Raw genomic sequence first — 18,161 nt, forward strand, 5'->3', positions numbered from 1 at the left:
ACATGAAGCCTGCCATCGAGGAATTTGTTATCTCACAAATTTTTCTTGTGATGTCATCATATTGGTCTGTGTGTGTGTGTGTGTGTGTCTGTGTGTGTGTGTGTGTGTGAGAGAGAGAGAGAGAGAGAGAGCGAGAGAGAGAGTCATAAAACTCTGCACGAGGCAAAGTTGTGGTAGGTGCGCACGTGCAACTGTTGCGCGGAGCAAAGGGCCACAGGTTGCGTATTTAAGCGTGCATCCAATGACTGTTGTAATATTCATGTCAGAAAGACGACGAAAGCATGTGTTCATGAACATAACACGAGAACGCGAACTGCCCGAGTGCATTAACTTCATGAATACACGATTTCGAGGTCTTCCTCGTGCCATCTAGACGTCAGTGAAGTATTTATGGTAAACCACACTGTTTGGGTATACAAAGACAAACATACACGGAGTGAAGCTGATTGTAACTGATCACAGAACTCGACCAATCAACCCACCGATAACGATTCACACAACGTCCAGCTCTTACCAAAGCTTTTATTCATTTTGTAAATTTTGCTCATTGTTTAATTAAGAGTTTTTATAAATATTTAAAAATCGAAACATTACTCTAACGCGTTTGGTTTCCACCTAACACCTAAACTGAAAATACAGCAGAGACCTCATCTTAATGACGTCATCATTACGTCATAGGGTAATTACCCGAGACCCTTGAACAAAATCGGTGTCGTCATGATGCCGCGAGTGGGTGAATGCTTAATGTTCTGTCCAGTACAGCGACGAGATGTTTCTCCTCACCAGGGCAGTGTTCTGTACAGTACAGCGACGACATGTTTCTCCCCACCAGGGCAGTGTTCTGTGCAGTACAGCGACGAGATGTTTCTCCTCACCAGGGCAGTGTTCTGTGTAGTACATCTTTGATATGTTTCTCCTCACCAGGGCAGTGTTCTGTCCAGTACAGCGACGAGATGTTTCTCCTCACCAGGGCAGTGTTCTGTCCAGTACAGCGACGACATGTTTCTCCCCATCAGGGGAGTGATCTGTACAATGTAAGGACGACATGTTTCTACCCGCCAGGGCAGTGTTGTGTCCAGTACAGCGACGACATGTTTCTCCTGACCAGGGCAGTGTTCACTACAGTGTTAAGACGACATGTTTCTCCCCACCAGGACAGTGTTCACTACAATGTAAGGACGACATGTTTCTCCTCACCAGGGCAGTGTTCACTACAGTGTTAGGACGACATGTTTCTCCCAACCAGGGCAGTGTTCACTACAATGTAAGGACGACATGTTTCTCCTGACCAGGGCAGTGTTCACTACAGTGTTAGGACGACATGTTTCTCCTGACCAGGGCAGTGTTCACTACAGTGTTAGGACGACATGTTTCTACCCACCAGGGCAGTGTTCACTACAGTGTTAGGACGACATGTTTCGAACCCACCAGGGCAGTGTTCACTACAGTGTTTGGACGACATGTTTCTCCCCACCAGGGCAGTGTTCACTACAGTGTTAGGACGACATGTTTCTCCCCACCAGGGCAGTGTTCACTACAGTGTTAGGACGACATGTTTCTCCCCACCAGGGCAGTGTTCATTACAGTGTTTGGACGACATGTTTCTCCCAACCAGGGCAGTGTTCACGACAGTGTTAGGACGACATGTTTCTCCCCACCAGGGCAGTGTTCACTACAATGTTTGGACGACATGTTTCTCCCCACCAGGGCAGTGTTCACTACAGTGTTAGGACGACATGTTTCTCCCAACCAGGGCAGAGTTCACTACAGTGTTAGGACGACATGTTTCTCCTCACCAGGGCAGTGTTCACTACAGTGTTAGGACGACATGTTTCTCCCAACCAGGGCAGTGTTCACTACAGTGTTTGGACGACATGTTTCTCCCCACCAGGGCAGTGTTCACTACAGTGTTAGGACGACATGTTTCTCCCCACCAGGGCAGTGTTCACTACAGTGTTAGGACGACATGTTTCTACCCACCAGGGCAGTGTTCACTACAGTGTTAGGACGACATGTTTCTCCCAACCAGGGCAGTGTTCACTACAGTGTAAGGACGACATGTTTCTCCTCACCAGGGCAGTGTTCACTACAGTGTTAGGACGACATGTTTCTCCCAACCAGGGCAGTGTTCACTACAGTGTTTGGACGACATGTTTCTCCCAACCAGGGCAGTGTTCACTACAGTGTTAGGACGACATGTTTCTCCCCACCAGGGCAGTGTTCACTACAGTGTTAGGACGACATGTTTCTCCCAACCAGGGCAGTGTTCACTACAGTGTTAGGACGACATGTTTCTCCCAACCAGGGCAGTGTTCACTACAGTGTAAGGACGACATGTTTCTCCTCACCAGGGCAGTGTTCACTACAGTGTTAGGACGACATGTTTCTCCCAACCAGGGCAGTGTTCACTACAGTGTTAGGACGACATGTTTCTACCCACCAGGGCAGTGTTGTGTCCAGTACAGCGACGACATGTTTCTCCCCACCAGGGCAGTGTTCACTACAGTGTTAGGACGACATGTTTGTCCCCACCAGGGCAGTGTTCACTACAGTGTTAGGACGACATGTTTCTCCTCACCAGGGCAGTGTTCACTACAATGTTAGGACGACATGTTTCTCCTGACCAGGGCAGTGTTCACTACAGTGTTAGGACGACATGTTTCTACCCACCAGGGCAGTGTCCACTACAGTGTTAGGACGACATGTTTCTCCTCACCAGGGCAGTGTTCACTACAGTGTTAGGACGACATGTTTCTCCCAACCAGGGCAGTGTTCACTACAGTGTTAGGACGACATGTTTCTCCTCACCAGGGCAGTGTTCACTACAGTGTTAGGACGACATGTTTCTCCCAACCAGGGCAGTGTTCACTACAGTGTTAGAACGACATGTTTCTACCCATCAGGGCAGTGTTCACTACAGTGTTAGGACGACATGTTTCTACCCACCAGGGCAGTGTTGTGTCCAGTACAGCGACGACATGTTTCTCCCCACCAGGGCAGTGTTCACTACAGTGTTAGGACGACATGTTTGTCCCCACCAGGGCAGTGTTCACTACAGTGTTAGGACGACATGTTTCTCCTCACCAGGGCAGTGTTCACTACAATGTTAGGACGACATGTTTCTCCTCACAAGGGCAGTGTTCACTACAGTGTTAGGACGACATGTTTCTACCCACCAGGGCAGTGTTCACTACAGTGTTAGGACGACATGTTTCTCCCAACCAGGGCAGTGTTCACTACAGTGTTAGGACGACATGATTCTCCCCACCAGGGCAGTGTTCACTACAGTGTTAGGACGACATGTTTCTCCTCACCAGGGCAGTGTTCACTACAGTGTTAGGACGACACGTTTCTCCTCACCAGGGCAGTGTTCACTACAATGTAAGGACGACATGTTTCTCCCCGCCAGGCCAGTGTTCAGAGAGAGAGAAGGGAAAAGGTCCATAGATTCAAGTAGGAATCGCAAAAAATAATCTTTTATTGAATGGGTCACTGCATGTGGCCTTGACATATCGATGAAACATAACATTGCACATTTGGAAGAGTTAGGTCAGTGTGCAGACGAGGCGTCCATGTGCGTCATACACACTGTCGGGATGACATGCAACAATTTATGTCAATGTAACCAAGTGAAATTACAACATGTGATTAGCACTGATATATAGAACGGTAACGCAATAGAAGCTGTATGAATACTGTGTCGACACCCTGGTGACTGATGTATAATATATATATACATTTCGATACCTAATCGGAGTGGAATCATGAATGCGTGAGTAGGAATAATGCACCAAATTAAATTTGATCATAAAGGTAAAGCCAAGCAACAAATTAAACGGGAGAAACGTCCGACAGTGGCCTTCAGTCTTGAGTTTAACAGAGCATTCCCAGCTGACTGATATGTCCACTGAGAAAATTGGAATATCAATAACAGTCTCTCTGAGACAACAATTATTCACATATTACATTTGATAGGAGAAAAGACAAGGGCGCATGATAAATGACGCGCCGTATGTTTCATGTGTTGACACATATTCCCATCGTAATCCGGGTCCTCAGTCGCCCGACGCTGAACGGCACAGACAGAAGGACATGATTGACACCACTATCTGTAACACGAAACCAGAAGACGTCGGGTGGGGGACAGTGGGGACAACAGCTCCTGACAGCTAGACGTACTTGTCACTGCTCCGACACATGCACATGGACAACACGATGACCAGCAGCTGAAACACAGGCGAGGACGTTCATTCATTCATTAAGTTTGACACGTGTATGTATAGTGTGACAAGGGATTATTATAGTGTGACACGTGTATATTAAAGTGTGTCACGTACGTATATATATATATATATATAATGTCAATGTCATATGTGTATATAGGTGATATGCGGACATATAGATGTGATATGTATAGAGAGAGGTGTGACATGTGTACATATAGATGTGATATGTATAGAGAGAGGTGTGACATGTAGAGATACATTTTACTGGGGATGGTCACACACCACAAGTAGAGATGCGCTACACCAGGGATGGCAACACACCACAAGTAGAGTTGAGCTTCACCAGGGATGGCAACACACCACAAGAAGAGATGAGCTACACCAGGGATGGCAACACACCACAAGAAGAGATGAGCTACACCAGGGATGGCAACACACCACAAGAAGAGTTGAGCTACACCAGGGATGGCAACACACCACAAGAAGAGATGAGCTACACCAGGGATGGTCACACACCACAAGTAGAGTTGAGCTACACCAGGGATGGTCACACACCACAAGTAGAGTTGAGCTACACCAGGGATGGCAACACACCACAAGTAGAGATGAGCTACACAAGGGATGGTCACACACCACAAGTAGAGATGAGCTACACCAGGGATGGTCACACACCACAAGAAGAGATGAGCTACACCAGGGATGGCAACACACCACAAGTAGAGATGAGCTACACCAGGGATGGCAACACACCACAAGTAGAGATGCGCTACACACTAGGGATGGTCACACACCACAAGTAGAGTTGAGCTACACCAGGGATGGTCACACACCACAAGAAGAGATGAGCTACACCAGGGATGGCAACACACCACAAGTAGAGATGAGCTACACCAGGGATGGTCACAAACCACAAGTAGAGTTGAGCTACACCAGGGATGGTCACACACCACAAGAAGAGATGAGCTACACCAGGGATGGTCACACACCACAAGTAGAGTTGAGCTACACCAGGGATGTTCACACACCACAAGTAGAGTTGAGCTACACCAGGGATGGTCACACACAACAAGTAGAGTTGAGCTACACCAGGGATGGTCACACACCACAAGTAGAGATGAGCTACACCAGGGATGGTCACACACCACAAGTAGAGTTGAGCTACACCAGGGATGGTCACACACCACAAGTAGAGATGAGCTACACCAGGGATGGCAACACACCACAAGTAGAGTTGAGCTACACCAGGGATGGCAACACACCACAAGAAGAGATGAGCTACACCAGGGATGGTCACACACCACAAGTAGAGATGCGCTACACCAGGGATGGCAACACACCACAAGTAGAGATGCGCTACACCAGGGATGGTCACACACCACAAGTAGAGATGCGCTACACCAGGGATGGCAACACACCACAAGTAGAGTTGAGCTACACCAGGGATGGCAACACACCACAAGTAGAGTTGAGCTACACCAGGGATGGCAACACACCACAAGAAGAGATGAGCTACACCAGGGATGGTCACACACCACAAGTAGAGATGCGCTACACCAGGGATGGCAACACACCACAAGTAGAGATGCGCTACACCAGGGATGGTCACACACCACAAGTAGAGATGCGCTACACCAGGGATGGCAACACACCACAAGTAGAGTTGAGCTACACCAGGGATGGCAACACACCACAAGTAGAGTTGAGCTACACCAGGGATGGCAACACACCACAAGTAGAGTTGAGCTACACCAGGGATGGCAACACACCACAAGAAGAGATGAGCTACACCAGGGATGGTCACACACCACAAGTAGAGATGAGCTACACCAGGGATGGTCACACACCACAAGTAGAGATGAGCTACACCAGGGATGGCAACACACAACAAGTAGAGTTGAGCTACACCAGGGATGGTCACACACCACAAGTAGAGTTGAGCTACACCAGGGATGGCAACACACCACAAGTAGAGATGAGCTACACCAGGGATGGTCACACACCACAAGTAGAGTTGAGCTACACCAGGGATGGCAACACACCACAAGAAGAGTTGAGCTACACCAGGGATGGTCACACACCACAAGTAGAGTTGAGCTACACCAGGGATGGTCACACACCACAAGTAGAGATGCGCTACACACTAGGGATGGTCACACACCACAAGTAGGGATGCGCTACACTGGGGATGGTCACATACCACAAGTAGAGATGAGCTACACCAGGGATGGTCACACACCACAAGAAGAGATGCGCTATGCTGGGGATTATAACACTTCAGGTGAAATACTCAAAATAGGCTAGGTAGGTGACTTTGGGCACTGACGGTACATGGAGACATACCTCGATGAGGAAGATGGTGACACCAACTCCAATGGCTACGTTTCTGTAGCTGTCAAAGAAGTCCAATAGGTTGCTATAACAGCCCTGGAAAAAACAAACGATATCACTCACAAACCTGTAAGACATACTCCTGTATACACTAACAAACCGGTAAGACATACTCCTGTATACACTAACAAACCGGTAAGACATACTCCTGTATACACTCACCAACCGGTAAGACATACTCCTGTATACACTCACAAACCGGTAAGACATACTCCTGTATACACTCACCAACCGGTAAGAGATACTCCTGTATACACTCACCAACCGGTAAGACATACTCCTGTATACACTCACCAACCAGTAAGAGATACTCCTATATACACTCACAAACCAGTAAGACATACTCCTGTTTGTTCTCACACACCAGTAAGACATACTCCTGTATACACTCACCAACCAGTAAGAGATACTCCTGTATACACTCACAAACCGGTATGACATACCCCTGTATACACTCACCAACCAGTAACACATACTCCTATATACACTCACAAACCAGTAAGACATACCCCTGTATACACTCACCAACCGGTAAGACATACTCCTATATACACTCACAAACCTGTAAGACATACCCCTGTATACACTCACCAACCAGGAAGACATACTCCTGTATACACTCACAAACCGGTAAGACATACTCCTATATACACTCACCAACCAGGAAGACATACTCCTGTATACACTCACAAACCTGTAAGACATACTCCTGTATACACTCACCAACCAGTAAGACATACTCCTGTATACACTCACCAACCGATAAGACATACTCCTGTATACACTCACCAACCAGTAAGACATACCCCTGTATACACTCACATAACAGTAAGACATACCCCTGTATACACTCACCAACCAGTAAGACATACCCCTGTATACACTCACCAACCAGTAAGACATACTCCTGTATACACTCACCAACCGATAAGACATACCCCTGTATACACTCACCAACCGATAAGACATACTCCTGTATACACTCACCAACCAGTAAGACATACCCCTGTATACACTCACATAGCAGTAAGACATACCCCTGTATACACTCACAAACCAGTAATACATACCCCTGTATACTCTCACAAACCAGTAAGACATACCCCTGTATACACTCACAAACCGGTAAGACATACTCCTATATACACTCACCAACCAGTAAGACATACTCCTGTATACACTCACCAACCGGTAAGACATACTCCTGTATACACTCACAAACCGGTAAGACATACTCCTGTATACACTCACCAACCAGTAAGACATACTCCTGTATACACTCACAAACCTGTAAGACATACCCCTGTATACACTCACCAACCGGTAAGACATACTCCTATATACACTCACAATCCGGTAAGACATACTCCTATATACACTCACCAACCAGTAAGACATACTCCTATATACACTCACAAACCAGTAAGACATACCCCTGTATACACTCACCAACCGGTATGACATACTCCTATATACACTCACCAACCAGGAAGACATACCCCTGTATACACTCACCAACCAGTAAGACACTCCTATATACACTCACCAACCAGTAAGACATACCCCTGTATACACTCACCAACCGGTATGACATACTCCTGTATACACTCACCAACCAGGAAGACATACCCCTGTATACACTCACCAACCAGGAAGACATACTCCTGTATACACTCACAAACCGGTAAGACATACTCCTATATACACTCACCAACCAGGAAGACATACTCCTGTATACACTCACAAACCTGTAAGACATACTCCTGTATACACTCACCAACCAGGAAGACATACTCCTGTATACACTCACAAACCGGGAGACATACTCCTGTATACACTCACCAACCAGTAAGACATACCCCTGTATACACTCACCAACCGGTAAGACATACTCCTATATACACTCATCAACCAGTAAGACATACTCCTGTATACACTCACCAACCGGTAAGACATACTCCTGTTTGTACTCACAAACCAGTATGACATACCCCTGTATACACTCACCAACCGGTAAGACATACTCCTATATACACTCACCATACAGTATGACATACCCCTGTATACACACACCAACCGGTATGACATACTCCTATATACACTCACCAACCAGGAAGACATACCCCTGTATACACTCACCAACCGGTAAGACATACTCCTATATACACTCACCAACCAGTAAGACATACCCCTGTATACACTCACCAACCAGTAAGACATACCCCTGTATACACTCACCAACCAGTAAGACATACTCCTGTATACACTCACCAACCGATAAGACATACTCCTGTATACACTCACCAACCAGTAAGACATACCCCTGTATACACTCACCAACCGGTAAGACATACTCCTATATACACTCACCAACCAGTAAGACATACCCCTGTATACACTCACCAACCGGTATGACATACTCCTATATACACTCACCAACCAGGAAGACATACCCCTGTATACACTCACCAACCAGTAAGACATACCCCTGTATACACTCACCAACCAGTAAGACATACTCCTGTATACACTCACCAACCGATAAGACATACTCCTGTATACACTCACCAACCAGTAAGACATACCCCTGTATACACTCACATAACAGTAAGACATACCCCTGTATACACTCACCAACCAGTAAGACATACCCCTGTATACACTCACCAACCAGTAAGACATACTCCTGTATACACTCACAAACCTGTAAGACATACCCCTGTATACACTCACCAACCAGGAAGACATACTCCTGTATACACTCACAAACCGGTAAGACATACTCCTATATACACTCACCAACCAGTAAGACATACTCCTATATACACTCACCAACCAGTAAGACATACCCCTGTATACACTCACCAACCAGTAAGACATACCCCTGTATACACTCACCAACCAGTAAGACATACTCCGGTATACACTCACATAACAGGAAGACATACTCCTGTATACACTCACAAACAAGTAAGACATACTCCTATATACACTCACCAACCAGTAAGACATACTCCTATATACACTCACCAACCAGTAAGAGATACCCCTGTATACACTCACCAACCAGTAAGACATACTCCTATATACACTCACCAACCAGTAAGACATACTCCTATATACACTCACCAACCAGTAAGACATACTCCTATATACACTCACAAACCAGTAAGACATACTCCTATATACACTCACAAACCAGTAAGACATACTCCTGTATACACTCACATAACAGGAAGACATACTCCTGTATACACTCACCAACCAGTAAGACATACTCCTGTATACACTCACATAACAGGAAGACATACTCCTGTATACACTCACAAACCAGTAAGACATACTCCTGTATACACTCACCAACCAGTAAGACATACTCCTGTATACACTCACATAACAGGAAGACATACTCCTGTATACACTCACAAACCAGTAAGACATACTCCTGTATACACTCACATAACAGAAAGACATACTCCTGTATACACTCACCAACCAGTAAGACATACTCCTGTATACACTCACATAACAGGAAGACATACTCCTGTATACACTCTCATAACAGTAAGACATACCCCTGTATACACTCACCAACCAGTAAGACATACTCCTGTATACACTCACAAACCAGTAAGACATACCCCTGTATACACTCACAAACCTGTAAGACATACCCCTGTATACACTCACAAACAAGTAAGACATACTCCTGTATACACTCACATTACAGTAAGACATACTCCTGTATACACTCACATAACAGTAAGACATACCCCTGTATACACTCACAAACCAGTAAGACATACTCCTGTATACACTCACATTACAGTAAGACATACTCCTATATACACTCACATTACAGTTAGACATACCCCTGTATACACTCACATAACAGGAAGACATACTCCTATATACACTCACATTACAGTAAGACATACTCCTGTATACACTCACATTACAGTAAGACATACTCCTGTATACACTCACAAACCAGTAAGACATACTCCTATATACACTCACATTACAGTAAGACATACTCCTATATACACTCACATTACAGTAAGACATACTCCTGTATACACTCACAAACCAGTAAGACATACTCCTATATACACTCACATTACAGTAAGACATACTCCTGTATACACTCACATTACAGGAAGACATACCCCTGTTTGTACTCACATACCGGTGTCTCCTCACAGTACGCATAGGCTTAATAGTAGAGAGTGTTTGTACAGTATAAGTACTAGTATATGCATAGTAGTGTGTCCTCGCAGTACACATAGGCTTAGTACTTTTGGTTTGTGTTTTTATCTACACACTCAGCAATATATGAATTTGGTCAGAAAATAATCAAGACCAGATAATCCATTGATTGACATCATGAACATCGATCTAAACAATTAGTATACGATGACATGCATCCACCAAGTCCGACCCCGTCAGTAGCGTGTATACTTACATTAGGTATAGGCATAACCATGTACTCACATTGGTGTAAGCGTACGTGTTGTCCATGTCGGTGATACTCAAACACTTCTTTATGTCTCCATCAGTGAACGTGGTGTTTGAAATATGTTCGTAATTTGTCTTCTTGCAGCACGCCACGGGGATCCTATGTAATGGGTTCCGTGGGTCCCATTTGGTGGCGATGGCGGCATCTTGGAAGTCGGTGTAGTTGTCCACGCCGCAACATTGGAACTGCATGCACACATTGAGTTATCTATTATTCTTCATGACGACGACTGAGTATCTATACTCTGCATGGAATGTGTACATGTTACGGAGGGACAACGCCAACGGATACAAACTGTACCCGTTGGGATCATTTACGAATAAATATGCAAATATAAACGGCCAAGTATGGACTATACCAACAAATACGCCCTGGCACTTGTCTACCTCCGATCGAGCCAGAATTGATGATCGTGGACCTGGACGAATTCCGAGGATAATTGTTATCATTATCAAACTATGATATCATACCAAGATTCGGTGTCTACAATGGGCGTAGCTGAGGCCTCTCACACGCGTAGGCGAAAATAAATTGCGAAGTAATTAAGCGAGGTCGGTCGGGATATCAATTTCCATATCTGTGCTTGTTGACATCATGGGTTTGGGGTATTTTCCCGAATTACTTTAGATTTGACTGAAATAAACTGATGGAAACGAAAAAGGGAACAATGAAAAATATAGAGAAACAAGTTTTACTGTCGGTATATTTGACACAGCGCGCATACAAAGTCAACACATGTCAGAATATAATGTTGCAAGTGTTTGTGTGCATCGTTTCCAACGCCTATTTGGTAGACAAGGCTCGGAACCCATGGCAGCATATAATTTTATTGTGTCTAAAACTGGGTGTTCCCTTATTCATTCCCCTCGGTATCAGTCCGAAATTGTACTGAATTAATTAATGAAAGTTTTAAGCCCCTCGGTTCACTTGTAGCTACTTTACTTAACAACAGCCAAACACATGCTTGATTAATACACTTTAAACTGGATGTCACCCTACCAAGGGCGACCAATTCTTCAGTTATCACGAACCGCCTTGAGAATATATAATTGACAGTGAATGTAGATAGCATTAGCAGCAAATATTTCAAGAATATTCCAATATGCGATCCAGCATTTAAACAAAATATGATGTCCTTACATGGAATGTAACAACGAAAATATAGCATCTGCTAGTCATTCACAGTTGGTAACCGTGACATACTTCTGACATCATAAGATGATCAGCACTTCTCATAGCTGTGAATTCTAATGATATGACCACTAAATGCATACGACTTCCTATAACCTTGACCTTATACGACCTTTTCCTATTTCCGCCCGCTCTAAGGACAAAATTGACCGCCAGTTGACCCGCAGCGAGTTAGTAATCAAACCCTTTCCAAGCTAAGACCTTGAGAATGATCTGGACCCATCCATGTAACATCCCGAGGGCAGTAAAGAAGATATACATGGTAGGATATCAATGAAACCTTAAAGCATCACCTGCTCAGTGATACCACAGTCAAGGGTAAACAGGTTTACTATGCGTTATGCAGGTGTCATCAGGACGCCACCCACTATTCTGTGAAGACAATTATCTGTGAAAGAAATATTTAATTGATTCAAGGCAGAAATTCCACAGATGAGGCACACATAAAGTTTTCCCAACTAGATTCACACACATCTCCACTTGACTGAAGAGTGCAAATGCTAGTGAAGAATGTTACACAATGCTTTATGAAAAGCAACAAAACAGTCAGCTGAGTGTTCCCCCATACCACAAGACTAAATGACAGCACTTTGACCACAAGGGTGGAAGTTTCCCCGGGACATCAGTGCTCCAAGGAACGTTACCAAGACGAATGGCGGACAACCTGATACCCAACATATACAGAGCAATTGAAGAGAAACCAGACAGATACTCAGCTCGATAAACCGTCTAAGACGTTTAAGACACTGGAGCCGATAAGTTGTTATCGACGCTGTGGCACTTCACTAGTCTCACGCTACGGATAACTCGGTGATAACCTCAGACAATAATATATCGTGAGATGGACGGAACCTTCTATCTTGCAGCTAAATACCAGTGACCAAGATGGTCCATCACACAAACGAAGTCAACACTATTCAATGTTGAACTACTCACGGTGGAGAAAATGGCGTCAAAGGATTGATCTTTGGCATTCTTTTTGGAGGCGTAGTCGTCGTAACCTTTCAACGCACTTCTTAAGCCTTTTTCTAGGATCTCTTCTGCCTAGCAACACAAGAAACAGGCTGGTAGTTGGCAGCAGGGCATTATGGTATTACAAGACGCTGGCTAGTAAAGTACAGTCGGAAAAAGAAATATATTTTCAACTAAGTTATTAGCCCCTGTGGCTTGACAAGCATAGTTTGCAACAAGTAGAACAGGACAAGTTACTGGAGTGAAACAAGGCCAAGTTCAGAGGCTGAAATACCAAAACATTTGTTTGTTTGTTTGTTGTTTATTGTTTAACACCACACAGCAATATGTGTGGCATGTGCATACACTTTGTCAGGAGTACTCATGATGACCCTGAAATTGCACGTGCATTCCGGTGATTGCATGCACGCAAAAAAATCCCAAGTTTAAAAATTCGTCACATATTCACAGTACATGTGTGACCAAGTCAATTCAAACAGAATGAATCGTTGAAGCGTTTTAACTATGAAAAGCAACTTTGTTGGCTAAACCTGATAAACGTTATGCCAGGCCTGTCGGAAAATAAGTGTATGCGTGCAGTTGTCATGCTTGAAACCAGAATTGCACGTAACATGACCCTCTAATGGTCATCAATGGCAACTTGAAAGGTGTACAGTTACATGGCGAAGTTATCCATCCCCACGTCCTCCCGGTCCTTCCGACCCACGTGACACCCCGTTACAGCAGACCGTCGTGATGACGTTTACATTTACAGAGGACATGTTGACGTTGTTTCATAGAAATCAATACATTGTTTTTCGTATATATCATGGTATAACAAGAAACTGGTTAACAGTTGACAGCAGAAAAATAAAGCGTTTTGAAATACATGACTTCGAAACGTCCCTTATGCTTATGGCCTTGAATGAATTCTGTTCATCATCACAGGTTAACACAGCGGGCTGTAAATAACAGACTTGGCTTGAGAAGTCAGTGATTGCCTGTAATTGCATCATACATGGGAAACAAAATCACACCCATCTTAAGCGTAATGATACCTACCTCACTTCCCTTAGCCAGGACTACCGCCACAGCCACGATCTCCGCCAGCAGGATAACACCGACTACGACGCCATACTGTAATATAGTTCGAAACATATACATGATATCGACAATAACGCACCACTGTAACGCAGTCCTATACACATACATTACGCTGACAATAACGCGACACTGTAACACAGTACCTATACACATACATTACGCTGACAATAACGAGACACTGTAACACAGTCCTATACACATACATTACGCTGACAATAACGCGACACTGTAACACAGACCTATACACACACATTATGTTGACAATAACGCGCCACTGTAACACAGTCCTATACACATACATTACGCTGACAATAACGCGCCACTGTAACACAGTCCTATACACATACATTACGCTGACAATAACGCGCCACTGTAACGCAATCCTATACACATACATAACGCTGACAATAACGCGCCACTGTAACACAGTCCTATACACATACATAACGCTGACAATAACGCGCCACTGTAACACAGTCCTGTACGCCCGTTCGATTATTTAAATTTGAGGGATTAGAGTCCACGGAAATTAGACATTAATAAGGTCAGTACCCAAAATATGATCCATAACGTGCAGCCTCAGATATAATACAAAATGGCTGCCGGGAGAAGGAGAAACACAACATCCATGTGTATTACTATATCACACAACTGTTAGAAGTTTTTCATTTCATTGCACAACTCACAATGCCAAGAATTACTCTCCATTGACAGCAGGCTCCAAGACAGCCCAGGCCTGCGATCAGAATGATGAGGCAACCGAAAGCAATGACGACCAGTCCGAAAGTCTCGCCAGCATACTTCAGGTTGAAGTTAATGTCTCCACTCTCCTCCACCAAAGCATCTTTGAAGACGTCAAAGCCAACTTTGAAAACGATCCCAGCAATCAGGATGGCTAGCCCAAAGATCTGGAGGGATAGAACATTTAGATGCATAGAATTGCGTTTCTCGTGTATTTGCATTGTATTTTACTCTGAAGAAGTTCAAGAACAACCGATGTTTTTATATCTAGTGGGTATAGCAACACACAACCTACCAATTGAGGGTGTTCTTCAGCATGTTTTGAGTATAGTATACATAAATACAGTCAAGTCCGTTGTGTCGAACATAGATGACTTAAAGCTTGGTCCCTGCGTATTCCTTCTTTATTCATCATTTTTCGGTTGTGTCGAACTTCGGATAACTCGAAGTATGTACGTAGGTCGCTTCAATTTCGACACAAAGGTGTTTGACAGTACAGCAAACAGCGCCATAAATGTTTCGGATGTTGACGCGGCACATCACAGACAACGTGACACTCAACAGAGCACATCACGGCAACATGACGCTAAACACAGGGCACATCACGGCAACATGACGCTAAACACAGGGCACATCACAGCAACATGACGCTAAACACCGGGCACATCGCGGCAACATGACGCTAAACACCGGGCACATCACGGCAACATGACGCTAAACACAGGGCACATCACGGCAACATGACCCTAAACACAGGGCACATCACGGCACCATGACTCTCAACAAAGGGCTGAGTGAGTGAGTGTGGTTTTACGCCGCTTTTAGCAATATTCCAGCAATATCACGGCGGGGGACACCATAACTGGGCTTCACACATTGTACCCATGTCGGGATTCAATCCCGTGACTTTAACTACGAACGCTATTCCCACTAGGCTACCCGACCGCCCCAACAAAGGGCTTAACTATACCCACTGTGATTTGATGTGAACGAGAAAGTACGAGACTTTGAACCGACTGTGGCAGACTGATGTCAGCTGTGAGAAAACCCATGATAAGTTCAGGTAATCTTCTTGTCTCGACTTTGGCCCTTGACCCAGTATTGGCTGCATTAATATGTGTCTCTCGTGTAGACTGAACAGACGTTTGCCATAAAACTATGTGTCTCTCGTGTAGACTGTACAGACGTGTGCCATAAAACTACGTGTCTCTCGTGTAGACTGTACAGACGTTTGCCATAAAACTATGTGTCTCTCGTGCAGACTGTACAGACGTGTGCCATAAAACTATGTGTCTCTCGTGTAGACTGTACAGACGTTTGCCATAAAACTATGTGTCTCTCGTGCAGACTGTACAGACGTGTGCCATAAAACTACGTGTCTCTCGTGTAGACTGTACAGACGTTTGCCATAAAACTACGTGTCTCTCGTGCAGACTGAACAGACGTTTGCCATAAAACTACGTGTCTCTCGTGTAGACTGTACAGACGTTTGCCATAAAACTACGTGTCTCTCGTGTAGACTGAACAGACGTTTGCCATAAAACTATGTGTCTCTCGTGTAGACTGTACAGACGTTTGCCTCAGAAATAAATGAACATGCCAGGTACAGAGTAGAGGTCAGTGGGGTGTGAGCAGAACTCACCAGAAAGATGACGTTAATGATGACAAGAAAGATCTTCGAACAGCCGCCTTCCATTGTAATTACTGTCCCTTGTACTGACCCTGAAACACAACACACTGCAGAGCTGTACACAGACATAAACTGAGGATGGGAAACACTATCGGGCCAGAGTCGGTTGTGTCGCAACCCTGACGCACGAACCGGGGTCACACGGACTGCACGGGGCGGCTCTGCTCGACTGTAAAACACACTCGGAATACCTCGTCATTAAGAGTGTTAGAAAGAAACTTAAGATATGTTTTAGCTTGTTATAATCTGACACAATGCATATCAACTGAAGACAAAATCCCAATGATTGTGTTTTATAATTTAGAGACGAACAGAATCCGGAATTAGCTGTGTGTGCCCTACTCTTTGAGATTATTCTACCGATATTCCATAACAGCAACACACTCACCGACATAGCAGAACAAGGTAACACATATAGCAAGTCGCTTTATAGATCGTGTGAATAAAAGTAAGGAGGAAATTGTTAAACTTACAGGTGATCTGCCTTCCACTTGATATCCAGTGACAAATGATGTTTAAGTAGTGAGCGCGTTTGTCTCATCACGAGAACCTACGTCACAGCAACTTATCAGGTGTCGGAAAGTTGACATACAAATTATCAGGGCCACATTTGCTGTTGGTAAGGACCTTTCCGAGCATACATATACTGTTTGATAATACTGATGTGTCACTGAGTCACTCTCTGATGACCCGATACGTGAATGTGATCAATGTTGTGAAATAAGTTCAAGTAATTATCATGCAATTGTTTACTCTTCCAGGTGTTGTCACGCAGTATATCAACAGTAGCTTTCCATTCTGTGGTCTGTACATCACTGGTGTAGGTGCATGCCCTGACGCTGGTTTATTTGAATAAATAGTGAGTGAGTGAGTGAGTTTGGTTTTACGCCGCTTCTAGCAATATTCCAGCAATATCACGGCGTCGCATCGCATCGCATCGGCATTATTACAGCCATATAACAACGAATCAAAATACTGTATTACCCTGACCACCCTGGTGGTCGGTGTATTGGTGATTGTGTCAGTGAATATACTGTACTGCCCTGACCACCCTGGTGATGGGTGTATTGGTGATTGTGTCAGTGAATATACTGTACTGCCCTGACCACCATGGTGCTGGGTGTATTGGTGATTATGTCAGTGAATATACTGTATTGCCCTGACCCCCCTGGTGATGGGTGTATAGGTGATTGTGTCAGTGAATATACTGTACTGCCCTGACCCCTCCTGGTGATGGGTGTATTGGTGATTGTGTCAGTGAATATTCTGTATTGCCCTGACCACCCTGGTGCTGGGTGTATTGGTGATTGTATCAGTGAATATACTGTATTGCCCTGACCACCCTGGTGAT

At 44.6% G+C, this 18,161-nt stretch overlaps 1 protein-coding gene across 1 annotated transcript; it reads right to left on the minus strand.

Annotated features, from left to right (window-relative positions):
* Positions 1–3,460: 3,460 nt before the first annotated feature.
* On the minus strand, positions 3,461–17,377 carry LOC139457770 (tetraspanin-18B-like). Its single transcript, XM_071239121.1, has 8 exons — positions 17,284–17,377; positions 16,763–16,842; positions 15,066–15,287; positions 14,338–14,412; positions 13,261–13,368; positions 11,109–11,318; positions 6,567–6,650; positions 3,461–4,226 (listed from the first exon to the last, which is right to left on the minus strand). Exons 2-8 carry the CDS (start codon positions 16,814–16,816, stop codon positions 4,170–4,172), a joined length of 810 nt encoding a protein of 269 aa, XP_071095222.1. The 5' UTR covers positions 16,817–16,842; positions 17,284–17,377; the 3' UTR covers positions 3,461–4,169.
* Between the last annotated feature and the right edge of the window lie 784 nt (positions 17,378–18,161).

The sequence above is a fragment of the Haliotis cracherodii genome, unplaced genomic scaffold (genome assembly GCF_022045235.1).
Source record: "Haliotis cracherodii isolate W230 unplaced genomic scaffold, xgHalCrac1.p SCAF_12, whole genome shotgun sequence".
NCBI classification, from domain to species: Eukaryota; Metazoa; Mollusca; class Gastropoda; order Lepetellida; family Haliotidae; genus Haliotis; species Haliotis cracherodii.

Coding starts and splice junctions, on each gene's coding strand:
- LOC139457770 (XM_071239121.1), bottom strand. CDS start 16,816: ATGGAAGGCGGCTGTTCGAAGATCTTTCTTGTCATCATTAACGTCATC. Junction 14,413..15,065: donor GGAGAGTAATTCTTGGCATT/GTGAGTTGTGCA, acceptor ACTATATTACAG/TATGGCGTCGTAGTCGGTGT. Junction 13,369..14,337: donor TCCTGGCTAAGGGAAGTGAG/GTAGGTATCATT, acceptor TTGTGTTGCTAG/GCAGAAGAGATCCTAGAAAA.